At 49.4% G+C, this 18,161-nt stretch overlaps 1 protein-coding gene across 9 annotated transcripts in view; it reads left to right on the top strand.

The window, feature by feature from the left end:
* TRAF3 (TNF receptor associated factor 3) overlaps positions 1–18,161 on the top strand; it is a 129,035-nt gene that overhangs the window by 84,590 nt on the left and 26,284 nt on the right. For 7 of the 9 annotated variants that reach the window (XM_062181742.1, XM_062181750.1, XM_062181741.1 and 4 more), the window contains 4 exons: positions 10,379–10,640; positions 12,305–12,356; positions 15,701–15,805; positions 16,407–16,574. In XM_062181742.1, coding sequence (XP_062037726.1) covers positions 10,379–10,640; positions 12,305–12,356; positions 15,701–15,805; positions 16,407–16,574 — 587 coding nt within the window. Of the gene's footprint in view, positions 1–2,623; positions 2,840–9,986; positions 10,109–10,378; positions 10,641–12,304; positions 12,357–15,700; positions 15,806–16,406; positions 16,575–18,161 lie in introns of those variants that run through there. The other 2 variants (XM_062181748.1, XM_062181749.1) reach the window with 2 other exon arrangements.

Genomic DNA, 18,161 nt, shown 5'->3' with positions numbered 1-18,161 from the left:
CACGTGGGTATAGGGGCCTGGGGCCCAGGGATTTGGGCCCTCTTCCATTGTGTTCCCAGGCCATAAGCAGAGAGCTGGATTGGAAGAGGAGCAGCTGAGGCACGAACTGGCGCCCATACGGAATGCTCAGACAGAGGCTTAGCCTGCTTCACCACAGTGCCGGCCCGCAGTATGTATTCTTCATCCTGTGTGCCCACTGAAGTCTCTGTTCTGTTAGCCATTTAGCTAGTGATGCGGCACTGAATTCCTTACGTTCCTGGAACCAAAACTATCTCCCAGACTTTCCGATGGGGTCCGTGTGTGTGGGTGCTACCTCAGCACCCAGCTGGACAGTTGGCTTTGATCCTTAGCATTCAGCTCCAATTCACCCAAAGCCTGAAGGTCAGCTAGAGGTGAATGCTGAGCACCTACTCAAGTCTGCTCTGAGCATGTGCAAAGCTCTGAGCCTTCGTGTGGCCTTCCAGAGTCCCGGGAGTACGTCAGAGCCGTCAAAGCCCTTGTTTCCCAAAGCGTTTTGTTCTCCAGCTTTCCCTCCCATGCTGGTTAAGGCTGTTAAGGCTGGTGTTTGCCTCAAGTGTTAACTATGGCTCAGGTAGCAGCACTTGCTACACTTTTCTGTATGTTTTCTGTACCCTACCCTCCCACCTCTGGTAGCCACCTTGGCAGTGGGAGAGGTTCAAGTTTGGTGAGATAAAGGTACCCCCCACCTTTTTTTTTTTTTTTCCAAGATTTATTCATTTATTTGAAAGGCAGTTAGAGAGAGAGAGAAAGAGAGAGAGATCTTCCATCTACTGGTATGTTCCACAAGTGGCCACAACAGCCAGGGCTGGGCCAGGATGAAGCCAGAAGCCCATAGCTTCTTCCAGGTCTTCCGCAGGGGCCCAAGCACTTAGGGCCATCCTCTGCTGCTTTTCCAGGCACATTAGCAGGGACCTGGAATGAAAGTGGGGCAGTGGGGACTTGGACCCATTTGGGATGCTGGCACTGTAGGCGGTAGCTTAACCCCTTAAGCCACAGCACCAACCCCAAGGCAAACTCTTGGAAGCAGTCTTCCAGGGTCCACCAGATGGGCTAGAACAAATAGCTGCAGTGCTTTGCATACAAAACCCACCCTGCCCCCACAGTACCAGTACTGCTACCAGAATTGCAGCCTGATACCTCTAGGCCACTGCTGCCCTGGGTGGACCCGAGCTGGAGGTTCAGGTGGATTCTGTTGATCAAGCATTTCTTTGATTGCTGCAAGTTTTTGGTTAGTTTCCAGAGTTCAAAAAAAAATTTGATTCTGCCAGTTTACCAGTTTTTTCATTGTGCGTATTGAAGGACGGGCTAGTGGAGTTCCAGACGTGGCCGTTTTTGCTGGTGTCACTTATTGCTGTGTTCTGGACATTGTGACTGATTTTGAGTTTGCCTGCTTTCTGTACACGTCACCTGATTCCAGAAGAGATTTCAGATGGGTATAAGGGTAAATATCACGAAAGATCCAGTACACTACCATTGTCGGTATTCCTGGTGTCTGTAGGGTTGAGGGCATGTTAGTAAAAACTACCTTCCTCTGAATTGCGGTTCAAAACTTGTCCTACAGCTGGAAATGCTGTTTCCTGGGGTGATCTTAGGTTATTGCCTTCCCTGTTCCATAGGTGGGAGGGATTCTGGAGCAAATTTCACCTCAGTGGTTTCTCTAGCTTCCTGGCTGTGCACATGGTCTTAAGGTGATAGTTATACCAAGGTAGTATCCGACATCAGGAATAGCCGGTACAGTCACCTCTGAGTTGGTTGTGAGAAATTTTTCTCCAGTGGTTTTCCTAAATCCAAAACTCCTATTTTCTTGGGACATGGTGGGTAAGCATCCTTTTGTCCAGGTAGTTGGAGGTAGTTGGTGATTGCTAGACTTCCTGTCTTAGTGGCAGCCGATGGCCTGTGGGGTCTAGGATTGACCTAACTCTGAGACGGCGCACCTCTATCCTGTCTCCTGATATCTGTTGAGGCCGTCCATCTTCTGCTTCCCGGGAGCCAGCCATGGCCCATAGGGCCATCTCACCGATGCAGACTGCTTACTGGGTCCGGCTCAGGGTCTGTGTCATTCATTCTTGAGTAGGCTTTTGTTTTTAGAAGAATATCTTCCTAGGCAATTTGACATAGTTAGTACTCATTTTCTAGTCTTGTTAAAAATGTTTATTTTTAAAATTTATTTTTATCTACTTGAAAGAGGGAGCAGTTTTCCATCAGCTGGTTCATGCTGCAATGCCTGCAGTACTGGGTCAGGCTGAAACCAGGAGCCTGCAGCTCCATCCGGGTTTCTCATGCAGGGGCCCACGCACTCGAGCCATCCTCATCTGCTGCCATGACACATTGGTAGGAAGCTGAATTGGAAACGGAGCAGCCAGTATTGGCACCAGCCTTGCAATAGGGGAAGACAGTTTCCTCAGCAATGGCTCAACAGACTGCCACAGGTCTCACCCCATTTGCTAGTTTCATATGAGCAAATTCTGTGATAGTATTAGAATGGCTGTTTTTCTGTATATACTGGGACTGTCTCTTTTGTTTTATCTTTTTGAAAAAATTATTTTATTTGCAAGATAGAGATCTCCTATGCTCTGGTTCACTCCCCAAATGCCCTCAACAGATAGGGCTGGACCAAGCTGAAACCACAAGTCAGGAACTCAGTCCAGGTCTCCCACAAGGATGGCGGACATTGAACAACTTGAAGCATCACCCGCTGCCTCTCAGGGTGCACATTAGCAAGAAGCTGGAACTGGGAGTAAAGTCAGAACTCGAACACAGCCATTCTTCAGAGGCTGCAGATGTCACAAGTGGTCGTCACTGTGCCAAACGCCTGCCCGTGAGTGGCCCCTTTGATCCCCACCATCTGCACACTAGTCTGAACATTTGGGAAGTTCGGAAAGGGATAAATTCTACATTAAAATTAAGACCTCTCCATTAATAGACACTGTACATAATGTTCAACTCAAGCTATGAGTCAAGATAAGACATTTAAAACACATATAACAGATTAACAATCAAAATACGAGTATAGTAAGAATTCCTACCAGTGTTGGACAAGACACTAGCTTGTTTGAAGAATAAGGAGACACAGTCAGGCATTTAACAGGAGGATGACAAGGGACAAACTTCCCAAATATCCATTATACCTGTAGGTTAGCAGAGATTCAGGTGTTGCTGAGGTGTGGATTAAAGATATCCTCAAGCTCCTGGGGCGTGTTCCTTGTCACCTGCCCTCTGGCATGTGCCTGTGAGGTTGCCCATTTGTACAACAGTGCATTACCGATTCCTCTGAACTCCAGATGTGGACTATAGCACAGTGGGTACAAAACATTTTTTTTTTTTTGACAGGCAGAGTGGACAGTAGAGGGAGACAGAGAGAAAGGTCTTCCTTTTTGCTGTTGGTTCACCCTCCAATGGCCGCCGCGGTAGTGCGCTGCGGCCGGCGCACCACGCTGATCCGATGGCAGGAGCCAGGTGCTTCTCCTGGTCTCCCGTGGGGTGCAGGGCCCAAGGACTTGGGCCATCCTCCACTGCACTCCCTGGCCACAGCAGAGAGCTGGCCTGGAAGAGGGGCAACCGGGACAGGATTGGTGCCCCGACCAGGACTAGAACCCGGTGTGCCGGCGCCGCAAGGCGGAGGATTAGCCTAGTGAGCCGTGGCGCCGGCCACAAAACATTTTTTTTAAACTTAATTTTAATTTTTTTTTTTTTTTATTTGAGAGGCAGAGAGTTCCCATTCGCTGGTTCACCCACCCCCCCCAAATGCCTGCAACAGACATTACTGGGCTGGGCCAAAGCCAGGAACCAGGAACTTAATCCAGGTCTCCCAAGTGGGTGGCAGGGACTCAGCTACCTGAGCCATCGCTGATGCTTCTCCAGGGTCTGCATTATCAGGAAAGTGGGATAAGGAGCCAAAGCCAAGTGTCAAACCAGGTACTCCAGTGTGGGATGCACATGTCCTACCTGTAAGGCCGGATGCCAACCCCTGCACACTCTTGTAAGGACAGGAGGCTGAATGTTATAAACTGGGTCCACACACTCTGTGTCATGTACATTTTATTCTGCTTGTCTTTACAACCTTCTTTGTTTGTTTGTTTGTTTGTTTTACATATTCCTTTATTTTGAAAGTCAGGGTTAGAGGGAGAAACAGAGACAGATATTCCATCTGCTGGTTCACTCTCCAGATGGCCGCAACAGCCAGGACTGGCCGGGCTGAAACCAGGAGCCAGGAGCTTCATCCGTGTCTCCCATGTGGGTGGCAGCGGCCCAAGCTCTTGGGCCATTTTCCACTGCTTTTCCCAGGCTGTTAGCCAGGAGCTGGATCAGAAGTAAAGCAGCCACAACATGAACCAGCACCCATATCGGTACTCAATGCTGCTGGCAGAAGAGCATGTATGGCACTGTTAGAAAAAGAGGAGCAGAGGCCAGCACTGTGGCGTAGCGGGTTAAACTGTTGCCTGCAGTACCGGCATCCCATATGGGCACTGGTTCAAGTCTTGGCTGCTCCACTTCCGATCCAACTCTCTGCTATGGCCTGGGAAAGCAGTAGAAGAAGGCCCAAGTGCTAGGGCCCCTGCACCTGCTTGGGAGACCTGGAAGAAGCTCCTGGCTCTTGGCTTCAGATCGGCGCAGCTCCTGCCATTGCAGCCAATTGGGGAGTGAACCAGCAGATGGAAGACCTCTCTCTCTCTCTGCCTCTCCCTCTCTCTCTGTGTAACTCTGCCTTTCAAACAATAAATAAATAAATCTTTAAGAAAAAGTGGAGCAGATTGGTGATTCCTCATACTGGGTGCAAAAAAATATTAGGAAAAGAGATGCAGAACAGAAAGGAGACAGAATACGAACTCGCAGCCAGACCGAATTTATTCAGAGAAAATAAATCCTCAGAGGTCAGCCAACTGCCATCATGCTCATAGACTGAACACGGGGCAGAGGCCTCGACCCCAGCAGGCTAGGACCTTGTGTATCTTAGGTGGGCTTGGTGTGTGTGTGGGGGGGTGGGGATTGGCAGAGAGGAGTTTCTCTATACTGGTTCTTCCAAGTTTGGCACAATGGCTTCCAAACCTGGGGAAGAATGCAGGGGGTGGAATGGAGACCAAAATGGGGTGTGAGACAGACTGATCTCTTGAAAGAAGGCAGGGGTAACAAGAAACCTGAGACGGCTGAGGCTCATGTCCTTGTCTCATCAGCACAATGCTTTATGAAGTTCAAAATGAGGCAGGAGAATATTATTTAAGGAAACTAGGGGTGAAGTGTGGCAAGAAGGTGGATACATTACTAGACGCTGGTAGTGAGCAGACACGTCCTGGTCTTCTACGGCACTGGTGACTGTCATTCGTGTGTCTCGGAAGAGTTGGAAGGGGATTTTGAATGTTCCCATCACCCAAAATGATGAATGTTTAAGGTGCTGGAAATGCTGACTATACTGATTTGATTATTACATACTGTTTGAACATATCAAAATATCATACTGTATCCTGTAAATATGTGTAATCATGTGTTAATTAAAAGTGAAAATGAACAGAAAAGAACTGAAGGTACTTCAGAATATTCAGGGAAGATGAAATCAGTTTTATTTTGGTACAAACATTTTGAAAACCATGCATAGATTTTTCATAGTAGCATTTTCATGAACTTAAGACCCCTCAATATGTATGAATTTTAGTAATATTTTGCAGCAAAATAAACTTTTAATTGCATTTCTCTTTTTTGAAGTTTATTTATTTGAAAGAATTACAAAGAGAGAGGGAGAGACAGAGAGAGGGACAGATCTTTCATCTGTTGGTTCACTCCTCAGGTAGCTGCAACAGTAAGGGCTGGGCTAGCCAAAGGCCAGGAGCTTCCAGGTCTCCCACGTGGGTAGCAGGGGCTCAAGCACTTGGGCCATCTTCCCTTCTATTCTAAGGCCATTAGCAGTGAGCTGGATTGGAAGTGGAGCATCCTAGACACAAACCGGTGCTCATACAAGATCCAGAGTTGCAGGCTGCAACTCTACCCACTGCACTAAATGCTGGCTGCTAATTCCATTTTTCAAACACTTTTTGAGGTACTCACGGATATGCTAGCAGGAGCATTATGGCACAAAGTTCAGGCTGTTGTTGACTGGAGAGAGACAAGGGCAGGCTCAGGTAGAAGCACACAGGTGGGTGGAAAACTTGTCTTCAAACAGTGTTTTATACTTTGTGTGTCTGTGTGGGTGCAGACTGTTAAAATCTTTACTTAGTATAGAATTGGTCTTCTGTATGTAAAGATAATTAAAAATGGATCTTAATGAAGAATGAGATGGGAGAGGGAGTAGGAGATGGGACGGAAGTGGGGGTGGGGGGATGAGTATGGGGAAAAAACTGCTATATTCCTAAAGCTGTACCTGTGAAATTTGTATTTATTAAATCGAAGCTTTCTAAAAAAATAATAATAATAAGATTTTATTTATTTGAAAAGCAGAATTACAGAGAAAGAAGAGACAGAAAGATCTTGGGTGCAGGGGCCCAAGCACTTGGGCCAACTTCTGCTTTTCCCAGGTACATTAGCAAGGAACTATATCAGAAGTTGAGCATCAGTGACTTGAACTAGCCCTTATATAGCAAACCATTGCACTGCAATGCCAGCCTCTAATGGAATCTCCTGAACAGTCATGTTGTATAATATTTGCTTAAGTTTTAATATTTTTAAAGTTTTTTTAGATGTGGAAATTAAATTTTTTTATTTCCTTTTTTAAATTTTATTTAAGGTATACAAATTTCATGTATTTATTTATTTGAAAGGCAGAGTTAGAGAGAGGGAGAGACAGAATGAGACAGAGGTCTTCCATCCACTGGTTCACTCCCCAAATGGGTGCATCGGCCAGAGCTGGGCCAAGCCAAAGCCAGGAGCTTCTTCCTGGTCTCCCACATGGGTGCAGGGCCCCAAGCACTTGGGCCATCTTCCGCTGCCTTTCCAGGCCATCAGCAGGGAGTGAGATTGGAAATGGAGCAGCTGAGACTTGGACCAGCACCCATTTGGGATGCTGGCACTGCAGGCGGTAGCTTTACCTGCTACGCCACAGCACCAGCCCCTTTGTTGTTGTTGTTGTTTTAAAAATTTTATTTATTTATTTGAGAGAGAGAGAGTTACAGACAGTGAGAGGGAGAGACAGAAAGATCTTCCTTCTGTTGGTTCACTCCCCAAATGGCCACAACGGCCGGAGCTACGCCGATCCGAAGCCAAGAGCCAGGAGCTTCTTCCAGGTCTCCCACGTGGGTGCAGGGGCCCAAGGACTTGGGCCATCTTCCACTGCTTTCCCAGGCCAGAGCAGAGAGCTGGATGGGAAGAGGAGCAGCCAGGACTCGAACCGGGCCCATGTGGGGTGCCAGTGCTGCAGGCGGAGGATCAACCTACTGTGCCATGGCGCCACCCCCGCTTAGGTTTTTAATTGAGATGTAACTTGCATACTCATTTAAAGATACAATTTTGTGGTTATTTGGCTGTTCACAGAGATGTGTGGCTGTCACCACTGTGTTCCAGAACATTCTCGTCACCCCAGCAAGAAAGACCATACCCATTAGCGGCACTCCTCCCCAGTCCCCAGCCCTGAAACCACAAGCTGCCTTGCCCATTAGCGGCACTCCTCCCCAGTCCCCAGCCCTGAAACCACAAGTTGCCTTACCCATTAGCGGCACTCCTCCCCAGTCCCAGCCCTGAAACCACAAGTTGCCTTTCTGCCCCTGAGTGGTCTGCTCTGGGTGTTGGGTGGTTTTGTGCACTGGTTTTCCCTCCCTTGTGCTGGGAAGAGGGGGGCTGCTGCTTCTCTTGTTCCTGCTGTTCGGTGCCGTGACGCACAGGCCACACTGGGACAGGATGTGGGGGATCCTGGCCAGCTGTGTGAGAGGCCCCAGTGGCCCATTCATGAGATGCCCACGTGTAGGGTGAAGCCCTGACAACCTGCTGACTAGGGTTTCCTGTGCCTTTTAGGACAGGGCTGCGGCGAGGCTTTTCTGTGCTGGGCGTGGCGCTCACCTCTCCTCACTGTTCCGTGACAACAAAGGACTTGGCGCTGTGTGCTGCAGGTTGCAGTGCTAGCTAAGCTCTAGGTGGCTTTCACTCTAAGCAGGCTGCTCGAGCGTGAGGCTGCGAGGGTTTCCTGCTTCTGGAAGAGTCATTTTGTCCCAAAGACACAGTTTGGTGTGAGAGACGGGGACCTCCCCTTCCTAGGTACTGTCCACTGGTCAGGCACTGGGTTAGGGAGCTGGGGTTATGTTCTGTGGAGGAGAGGGAAGGGACAGTGGTGTGTGTGCTGAGAGGCAGGCAGTGCTGTGAGCAAGCACAGGGCGGGTGGAAGAGGTGAGGGAGGGGAGGCCTGCCTGCGTGGGGCAGCACAGGCAGCGCCCGGGCCCGGGCTATGGGCCACTTCCACCCCTGAGGAAGCACACGGCCAGTGCGATGAGTAGAGGGAGATGGCCCTGGTCAGCCTTCGTCTGACAGGCAGAGGCAGTGCTGGCTGACTTTTCTGCTTGGGCAAGGCTCAGCAGCATCTTCAGGAGCGGGTTTTGACTGGCACTTTGGCAGGCAGAGAGTCTCTGACCTCCTGAGGTCATTTTGAAAACTTTGTTGTTTTCACAAATAAATTAATTTCTCACAAGGCTCCCAGCGGTGTTCTATTTTATCAAAGCTAACCCAAGTGTAATAGAACACCCGTTCATTAATCTGTCAGATGTTCTGCTGCCGGTGTTCAGTTTTTTATACATCCCTAGCCTGGAAATGTTCATTTCTATCAGCCTCAAAAAGGCAGCAAAACACAGTGCAAGAACAGGGCTCAGAAGGAGCTGGCTCTGGCTCCGCTGGCTCTGGGTTAAGGGCGTGGGGTTTGCAGCCTGGCTCACCGTGCTGAGTCTCACACTGAGGAAAAAAGGTGGGGTCTCGGGTCGAGGCCTAGGACCTTGTAAGTACAGTAACAAAAGTAGATGACTTGGGCAAACAGCAAGTATTCTTGAGGAAGCTGGTGAGCTTTGAAAGAACCCTGCCTTGCCTGTTGACCAGATGTGCTGCTGTGGATGGGCGAAGCCTGACACCCTGCTTGGTCCCTCCCTTCCTCACTGGCTGGCTGTGGTGTGCAGGCTGAGCCCCAAGGTGGCAGGGGCATGCGTGCACTGGAGGAGTGGAGCTGCCTCATAGAGAAGGGGCACAGAGAACTGAGCACACACGCTCCCAGGACGGTTCACAGTATACACGTTCATCTTAACTCTGTCCGGTATCCAAAATGTGCTTGCTTTTTCTTTCTTTCTTTTTTTAAAGATTTATTTATTTATTTGAAAAGCAGAATTCCAGAGAGATTGAGAGAGGCGTTCCATTCGCTGGTTCATTCCCCAAATGGCCGCAACAGATAGAGCTGGGCCTATCTGAAGCCAGGAATCTGGAGCCTCCTCCGGGTCTCCCACCTGGGTGCAGGGGCTCAAGGACTTGGGCCATCCTCCACTGCTTTCCCAGGCCATAGCAAAGAGCTGGATCGGAAGTGGAGCAGCCGGAACACAAACCCGTGGTGCCCATATGGCACTGCAGGCGGTGGTTTTACTAGCTAGGCCATAGCGCTGGCCCCCAAAATGTGTTTTCTTAGAATAAAATTATATGTTTGGCATGTGTTTGGCATGGTGGTTAAGCCAATGGCTAACAGCAATCAGGGTCTCCCATGTGGGTAGCATTAACTACTCCACTTCCAACCCAGCTCCCTGCTAATGTGCCTAGGAAAACAGTGCAAGATGGCTCGAGAGCTTGGGCTCCTGCACCCACATGGGAGACCTGGAAGAAGATCCTGACTTTGGATTGGCCCAGCTCCTGCCGTTGTGGCCATTTGGGGAGTGAACCAGTGGATGGAAGACCTCTTTCTCTGTCTCTCCCTCCCTCTGTGTGTCTGCCTCTCAATTAAACAAGTAAATCTTTAAAAAATAAAACTACATCTCTCAGGTACTTTTTGTTTTCTTTTTTGAAGGATTGTTTTATTTGTTTTAAAGGCAGAGTTACAGAGAGAGACTCAGAGATCTTCTGTCTACTGGATCACTCCCCAAATGGTCCCAACAGTAGGAGCTGGGCCAGGCTGAAGCCAGGAGCCAGGAGCTTCATTTGGGTCTCTCACGTGAGTGGCAGGAGCCCGAGCACTTGGGCCATCCTCCACTGCTTCCCTGGCACTTCAGCAGGGAGCGGGATGAGAAGTGGAGTAGCCTGGACTCAAACTGGTGCCCATGTGATGCCAGTGTCACAAGCATCAGCTTTACCTACCACGCCCCAGTGCCTGCCCCAGCACTTTTGCTTTTCCATGGCTGTTTTCCCCTTGGATAGGATGATGGGATGACACACTACTTACTTATCTGTTTTTTTGCTTTTTTTCTTCTTTTATTCCTGGCAGAACTTGTCTTTACTAAAATGGAGTCAAGTAAAAAGATGGACTCCCCTGGCACAATGCAGGCAAACCCACCGCTGAAGCTGCACCCTGACCGCGGCGCTGGGACAGCTGTTTTCGTCCCTGAGCAGGGAGGTTACAAGGAGAAGTTTGTGAAGACTGTGGAGGACAAGTACAAGTGTGAGAAGTGCCGCCTGGTGCTGTGCAACCCGAAGCAGACTGAGTGTGGGCACCGGTTCTGTGAGAGCTGCATGGCTGCCCTGTTGAGGTGGGTGCTGTGTGGCCCAGTGGGCAGCCCTTGTTTAGCCTGCTTGTGCCTGGCCTAGCTCCTCTACCCACCCATTTGTTTGTTTCCCAACAAAATAAACCTCTGGCAGTTTTACTCACCCTGGAGGAGTGAAAGAAAGCCCGAGAGCCCGGCTTGTGAGGCTTCGGGAGCCTCCGTGAAATCCGCACCTGCTCTTGCTGAGGTCTGTGTAGGCTTTGTCCCTCCCCCACCCGCCCTCTTCCTCCGAGGGCTCCCTCCTGGCATCAACTACTCTGTGTAGCTTCGGTGTCTCTTGTGTTTTGCTCAAGCAGCTCCTAGTTCTGTGGAGGAGATGGAGGAGCAGCCATTGAGACAGAGCTGTTGAAGTTCCAGACTCTGGCGTGTGGGCGTGCCACGCCCGAGCAGTAACCCCGTCTGTGCACACTTACCTTTGCCAGTGCTGTCGCGTAACCCAGAGGGGAGGCTAGAGCTTCAACATCGGGCAAGCAGCGCTTCCTCCGTCTCACAGCTGTTGTCTGTTTTCTGGATGCTACACGGGGCAGTAGGGGTAACATAGGACATACCTCAAGCTTGTTGTGGCCCTAGGGCACATCACCCAGGGAAGAGTTGCCCAACTCCTTCCAGTTTACCACTTGAGCCTGGGCTGCCAAGAGACCCTCGGGCAGGCACAGCAGCCAGCCTCCCTCCTTGTCACTCTCCTCTCAGTGCCTGTCCCCACCCTCAACATAGCCAGTCTTGCCACATATCCCAAACCGTCCACTTTCTTTGGCCTGTTTATAGGTATGATGACTTTTTTTTTTTTTTTTTTTTTTGATTGATTGATTTGAAAGTCGGAGTTACACAGAGAAAAGGAAGAGGCAGCGAGAGGGAAAGGTCTCCCATCCGCTGGTTCACTCCCCAGTTGGCTGCAATGGCCAGAGCTACGCCGATCAAAAGCCAGGAGCCAGGAGCTTCTTCCGGGTCTCCCACGGGTGTGCAGGGGCCCCAGGACTTGGGCCATCTTCTACTGCTTTCCCAGGTCATGGCAGAGACCTAGATAGGAAGTGGAGCAGCCGGGACTCGAACTGGTACCCATATGGGATGCCAGCACTGCAGACAGCAGCTATACCTGCCTCACCACAGCACTGGCCCTGCCACGATGACTCTTGAGTTGAGCCTAGTGATGGCTTGGTGAACTTATTAGCACCTGATTGCCCTGCCTCTCTGCCCAGAAAAGGCCTACAGGTGGGTGGGCCACAGGGGAGGGGGCTGTCTCCCATGCAGTGGGCACTGGCCCTCCAGTTCAGTGGAGACGATCTGTGTGGAGTGTGCTGAATGTTCTTAAAAAGCAGGAGCCTGTGAAGCAGCCCCAGCAGACCACAGGTGCCGGTGCTGAAGAGCTGCTCCACAGAGAGCCAGTGTGGTGCGGAAATCAGCCTTGGCTTTCGTGTCTTTGAAAAGGCTTCACTAGCGGGACTGAGCTGGGGGTTCTACTCAGTGAGCGCCTTTTGGGAAATCAGCATTTCAGAAAGCCGCCTCTTCTCCTGTGGCGTCACATTGGAACTCAGCTCCAACACTGCCGGGGGCTCTGCTCCTGGAGAGCACCTGGCTGGAATGCGGAGCCCTGTGCTCAGTGAGTGCAAAAGCGACTTCCGCGCTAATGAACTTGTTCTGTCTCCCCTCAGCTCTTCCAGTCCAAAATGTACCGCGTGTCAAGAAAGCATTGTGAAAGACAAGGTATTCTTGGGTTCTGGTGCGTCGTGTGCTCTGGGCTGGCTTCATCTTTCCACGGGGCTGGCAGGGCGTGCTCTGGACTCAGTTCTGCCTCAGTTTGGACCACTGCTGTGGCAGCTCCTACAAGGCTGGGTACCATGTGGTGTAGGCGCCAGGACAGATGGGGGTCAGAGCTGTTGGCTGCTTCCCAGCTGTGTGGGCTTCAGGAGGTCCATAACAGTACTGGTATCAGCTGCTAAGGCTCCTGGAGGCAAGGGTAAGGTGGCCCGGCTGAGGCCCTGTGAGTAAAATCCCTGTGTCTGCAGTCAGATCACTGCTGTCCCCTGGCTGTCCAGCCCAGACAGCTTATCCCTGATGCTCCAGATTTTACCTTTGAGCTCCTGCTCGTCTGATGAGTTCATTTGGATTTGCTCCCCTGCTGCCCGCAGTGTCTTGTAGTCATCTGACGTGAGACAGCCCACTGTCTCCTCACACGGTTCTGGGTGTCAGCCAGAGCCCATGGGTATCACTGCACACTGAGCACAAAGGACTATCCGGGCTTGCCTTGCCAGCCTCCCTCCTGGGCCTGATCCCTCCATGACATCTCTGACAGGTGGTCATCCATGTGCCACTAAACCCTACTGGGTGCACTTGGAGTTTGAAACAGTTCATCCTCAAAGTACTTAAGATATCAATAAAAATATGTGTGGTTCTGCCATTTTGACTAATGAAACTAACAAGTTTTAAATGGAGGTCATTAAATTGTACAATGAAACTCTTGCTCTGGGGTTTTCATATGTAGTGCTTTGCACTTGCTGGGCTGTTGGGGCAGCACAGGTAGATGCCGTGGTTGAGGGCTGCTGGGTGTAGGTATCCTTATACTACTTGGGGACAAGGGAAACTATAGAACCTGCTCTGGAAGGTCTGAGACCATGTGCCCATTTGTTGGCTTGTTTATTTATTTATTTATTTAAACAGGCAGAGTTAGACAATGAGAAAGAGACAGAGAGAAAGGTCTTCCATCCGTTGGTTCACCCCCAAAATGGCTACTATGGCCGGCGTGCTGCACCGATCCAAAGCCAGGAGCCAGGTGCTTCTCCTGGTCTCCCATGCGGGTGCAGGGCCCAAGCACTTGGGCCATCCTCCCCTGCCTTCCCGGGCCACAGCCGAGAGCTGGACTGGAAGAGGAGCAACCAGGACAGAATCCAGCTCCCCAACCGGGACTAGAACCCGGGGTGCTGGCACCGCAGGTGGAGGATTAGCCAAATGAGCTGTGGCACCGGCCAGCGTGCCTGTTGTTTAACACTGACCTGCTGCTAAAGGCTTGGGTGAGTTAGGGCTAAGAATACCAGCTCACTCAACTCTACTCCTTGTCCAAATACTATAAGCAACTACCTTGTTCCCATGTGTCTAATTGATGTAGCTGAGAGACAGTTGAAACCAATGGGTTTCTGGTTAATTTTCAGAATTATTGTCTCTATTTCTTTTTTAAGATTTATTGTATTTATTTGAAAGACAGAGTTACAGAGAGAGGTAGAGACAGAGAGGTCTTCCATCCGCTGGTTCACTCCCCAGATGGCCGCAACAGCCAGAGCTGCGCTGATCTGAAGCCAGGAGCTTCTTCCAGGTCTCCCACGTGGGTGCAGGGGCTCAAGACTTGGGCCATCTTCTACTGCTTTCCCAGGCCACAGCAGAGAGCTGGATCGGAAGCAGAGCAGTTGGGACTAGAACTGGTGCCCACATGGGATGCCAGCACTGCAGGCCAGGGCGTTAACCCGCTGCGCCACAGCACCAGCCCCTATTTTTCAATGACATTAATAGCTGAAGGGAAAGGAAAAATGTTGCTGAATATCATGAGACAGAACGAGCAGAGCCGGCTGGTGCCTGGAGGCCTGATCTGCTTGGCTAAGGAATGGTCGGAATAAATAATCCAAGGGCCTTTCAACTCTGACTTCTTTGCTTTTGTTATACCGGGGTGTGGAGTATGGGGGTTGGGTGTTGGGTCTGTGTTTTTTGTCTATAAGGTTAAACTCAGATGATTTAAGGAGAAAGGAAGCTCATTTATTCCTAGTTAAAAATACCTATTCTGTTTATACTATGTATCTTAAGTCATGACTTTTTATTTTTTATTTATTTTTTTAAAGATTTATTTTATTTATTTGAAAGAATTACAGAGAGAGGTAGAGACAGAGAGGTCCTCCATCCACTGCTTCACTCCCCAGATGGCCGCAATGGCCGGAGCTGTGCCAATCCGGAGCCAGGAGCCAGGAGCTTCTTCTGAGTCTCCCACATGGGTGCAGGGGCCCAAGCACTTGGGCCATCTTCTACTGCTTTCCCAGGCCACAGCAGAGAGCTGGATCGGAAGAGGAGCGGCTGAGACTAGAACTGGTGCCCATATGGGATGCCAGGGCATTAACCCGCTGTGCCACAGGGCCGGCCCCAAGTCATGACTTTTTAAAAAATCATGTTTATAAAGGATTGGATTTTACTCCATCTTAGTTTATTTTTAATTCTTAACTGTTGCTGATTCTGTTTTTTGCATTGGTAGAGGTCAGAAGGTATGACTCCCGGTGTCTCTTACACCGTGGGTGTTATTAACAGATGGAGTGTCTTAGAAATGCCTGAGGACAAAGATGTAGATTGTGTTGTTAGATAGAGTAAGAGTATTTGTTTTCTAAGGGTAAAATAAAATTAACACCTTCAAGGTTTTCATTTTCAAAGGAAAATATTTTCATTATTAGATTAACCTTTCTGATACATGTTTAAAAGAGTGTTTTTGTTACAGGAGGCCTGTGGTTCCTTTGTGATGAAAAAATGAGTTATAAGTAGCATAACCTTAGAAGAAGAAACTAAAATAATTGTTTTACAAATCATCACAAAATATGATCTCTTCCAGTAGTCAGTCTGCTCTTAGCAAGCCATCTGAGCTGTGTTGAGGTGCTTCCAAGCCCTGCTCAAGTCCTTCTGCAGGGAGACCCTGCTCCCTACCACCCCCCACCCGATAGCTGGCTCCTGCGAGTCCCAGGCGTGCATATGTGAAGTGGCCTCCTCTTCCCTTGACCTGAGATTACGTCGGTTAATCGAAACTATTTGGATGTTACAGAGTGGTCTTTAATTATTCAGTATAATTCATTTTATTTTGGCTTATCAAACCAAAGATAGTCAAGTTCAGGTTATAGAATTTAAATTGTGTCACTTAGTGGAGACTCCTTCATTCTACTTGCAGAAATTAAGATGGTCCTTAATGCTTCCCGAGGTCCACTTGAGAGTTGCTCTCATGCTCTTTTAAAGTGGTTTTGCCTTGTTCAAAATAGTATGTGTAGATTAGGAACTGTTAATCCCCTAAAATAAGTGTCTTTCCGTTCCAGGTGTTCAAGGACAACTGCTGCAAGAGAGAGATTCTGGCCCTTCAAATCTGTTGTCGGAATGAGAGCAGAGGCTGTGCAGAGCAGTTGGCACTGGGGCATCTGCTGGTAGGTCCCACATGGCACTGGTGGCTTTGACATAAGGGACATGAGCCCCTTACTTTGTCTAGCTGAAGAACTGGTCGCTGTGACATGGCACCTGAAGACCACGTCCATGCTAGTGCTTCGGAACACAGCCACGAATGACGGCAGCCAGGCTGCTCATACACGTGCTGTGCTGTTTGTATCACATCATTGACAGAATTGCCATTCTATTTAGAATAGAAAAATCTGCATTCGATTTTTAATTTTGGAAGTCACATTAAAACCTTTTTTTACTATTAGAGTCCACATAATTTCTTTTTTAAATTAACCTCATATTTTACCCTGTCAGCACATTTGATTTGGGAGAAAACAGCGCTCTCAGCAGATACCCATCTGTCCGTCTACAAGGAAGAGTGACTCAACTCTTCGACAGCAGGCACTAGATAGAACGTGGAATTTGGTGTTTCTTGGTGTAATTGCCACTCTTTGCTGTGAAAACTAGTCTAAAAGCCGAGTGGAAACATTCCGTAGGAATTCATTGTGTGATGGTTAGAGTATGGTATTTCAGGTTAGTATTTTTTTTTTTTCTCTGCCAGTTACGAACTTTGAATGGTTTGTCCTACAGGTACATTTAAAAAATGACTGCCAGTTCGAGGAACTCACCTGTGTGCGCACTGACTGCAAAGAGAAGGTGTTGAGGAAAGATCTGCGCGATCACGTGGAGAAGGCCTGCAAGTACCGCGAGGCCACGTGCGGCCACTGCAAGAGCCAGGTCCCCATGATCACCCTGCAGGTGTGCTGTCCGCCACCCTCTCAGCCCCGGGGAACTTCCTCTCAGAGTAGCTCTTTGGATGACTGTTCTTTTTGTTTTTAAAATATTTATTTGTTTATTTGAAAGACATAGTTAGGGAGAGGCAAGACAGAGATCTTCCATCTACTGGTTCACTTCCCAGATGACCACAATGGCCAAGGCTTCTTCCAGGTCTCCCACGTGGGTGCCAGGGCCCAAGGACTTGGGCCATGTGCTGCTGCTTTCCCAGGCATAGATGCCAGTGCTGCAGGCAGCTTAACCTGCTATACCACAGCGCTGGTCCCCGACCATTCCAGCAGGACTAGGGGGAGAGATAGGAGTCAACAGTAGTTTTCATCTGACTTCATTTTACAGTAAAGCCTTATTATTTTAGCTTATTTTGATTTATATTGTTAACATTTTATTTTGCCTTTATTGAATATACTTTTGAGTCTCAAGAAAATAAATAGTAATTATTTAAAAAATGTAGAATTCTTAACTTGTCCCAGGGAGTGGGCATGGCTCTACATTTTTAAGAAATTTATTAATTTTACTTATTAGAGAGCCCCTCTGCTGGTTCACTCCCCAGATGCCTGCAACAGCCAGAGCTGTGCTAGACTGGGCTGGAGCTGGGAGCCAGGAACTCAATCCTAATTTCCCACATGGGTGCCAGGGACCCAATGACTTGAGGTACCACCTGCTGCCTCCCAGTGTGTGCGTCAGTAGGCTGTAATTGAGTGTGCACCAAGACTCAAACCTAGACACCCAGGATGGGGTACAGACATCCCAGCCGACAGCGTTCTCCTGGCTCGACATTTGGATGGCTTGCTTGGTCTTTGTGCAGCTGTGTAACTGCCACAAGTCATCCTGCAGTGCTGAAGCACAGCTGCTGTTGAGAATTTAAAATGTTCCTGCCTCAGTTCTCTTGGCTTGGCTCTCTGCCTGTAGGGATGTGTTAGAATCCTGTCTCTTCTGTGTAAGTTTAAGAGAGAGGACAGCTGTTGAAGGTGGAGGACAGGCTTCAGAAACAACACACTCATTGAGCAAGCATCTGCAGAGGGCCTGCTATGTGCTGGATGCTCTCCTGGGAGCTGTGGTCTGTGGGGAAGCGCACCTTCTTGCAGGAAGAGAGAATTCAAAAATATATGATGTTGGGTAGAGATAAGTGCATAAAGAAAAATCCCCTGGTGACAAGGGAAGTGGTAGTGACTGGGGCTGGCTGCTGGGGCGACAGCAAGGACTGTGTGCTCCGAGACAGTGCTCATGGGGTTATTGGGTTTTAGGAACAGAGTTGAGATGTGAAGGCAATGGGGGCAGCCGGAGCACACAGGAAGGCACTGGACCTTGAGCTCTGGTGGCAGAGGTGACAGGCAAGTGGGAGTGGTGGGGGAAGCAGTCGAGGGTGGAGCACAGGGTTGGCTGATGGCTCACAGGGGACATGAGGCCAAGATGACACTGGTTCTTGTGGTGGGAACAGCTGGGGCCTGCCCCGGAGGGGGTTGGTTGGAGGACAGCAGGCTTTGGTGGGTAGAGGAAGGGAGCAGTCTGGGATATGGGAATGTGTGAATTGGTGGGGTGCATGGAGAGAGG

The sequence above is a fragment of the Lepus europaeus genome, chromosome 22 (assembly GCF_033115175.1).
Source record: "Lepus europaeus isolate LE1 chromosome 22, mLepTim1.pri, whole genome shotgun sequence".
NCBI lineage: Eukaryota > Metazoa > Chordata > Mammalia > Lagomorpha > Leporidae > Lepus > Lepus europaeus.
The sequence above is the reverse complement of the archived record's forward strand: the minus strand, read 5'-3'. Positions and strand labels throughout refer to the sequence as shown.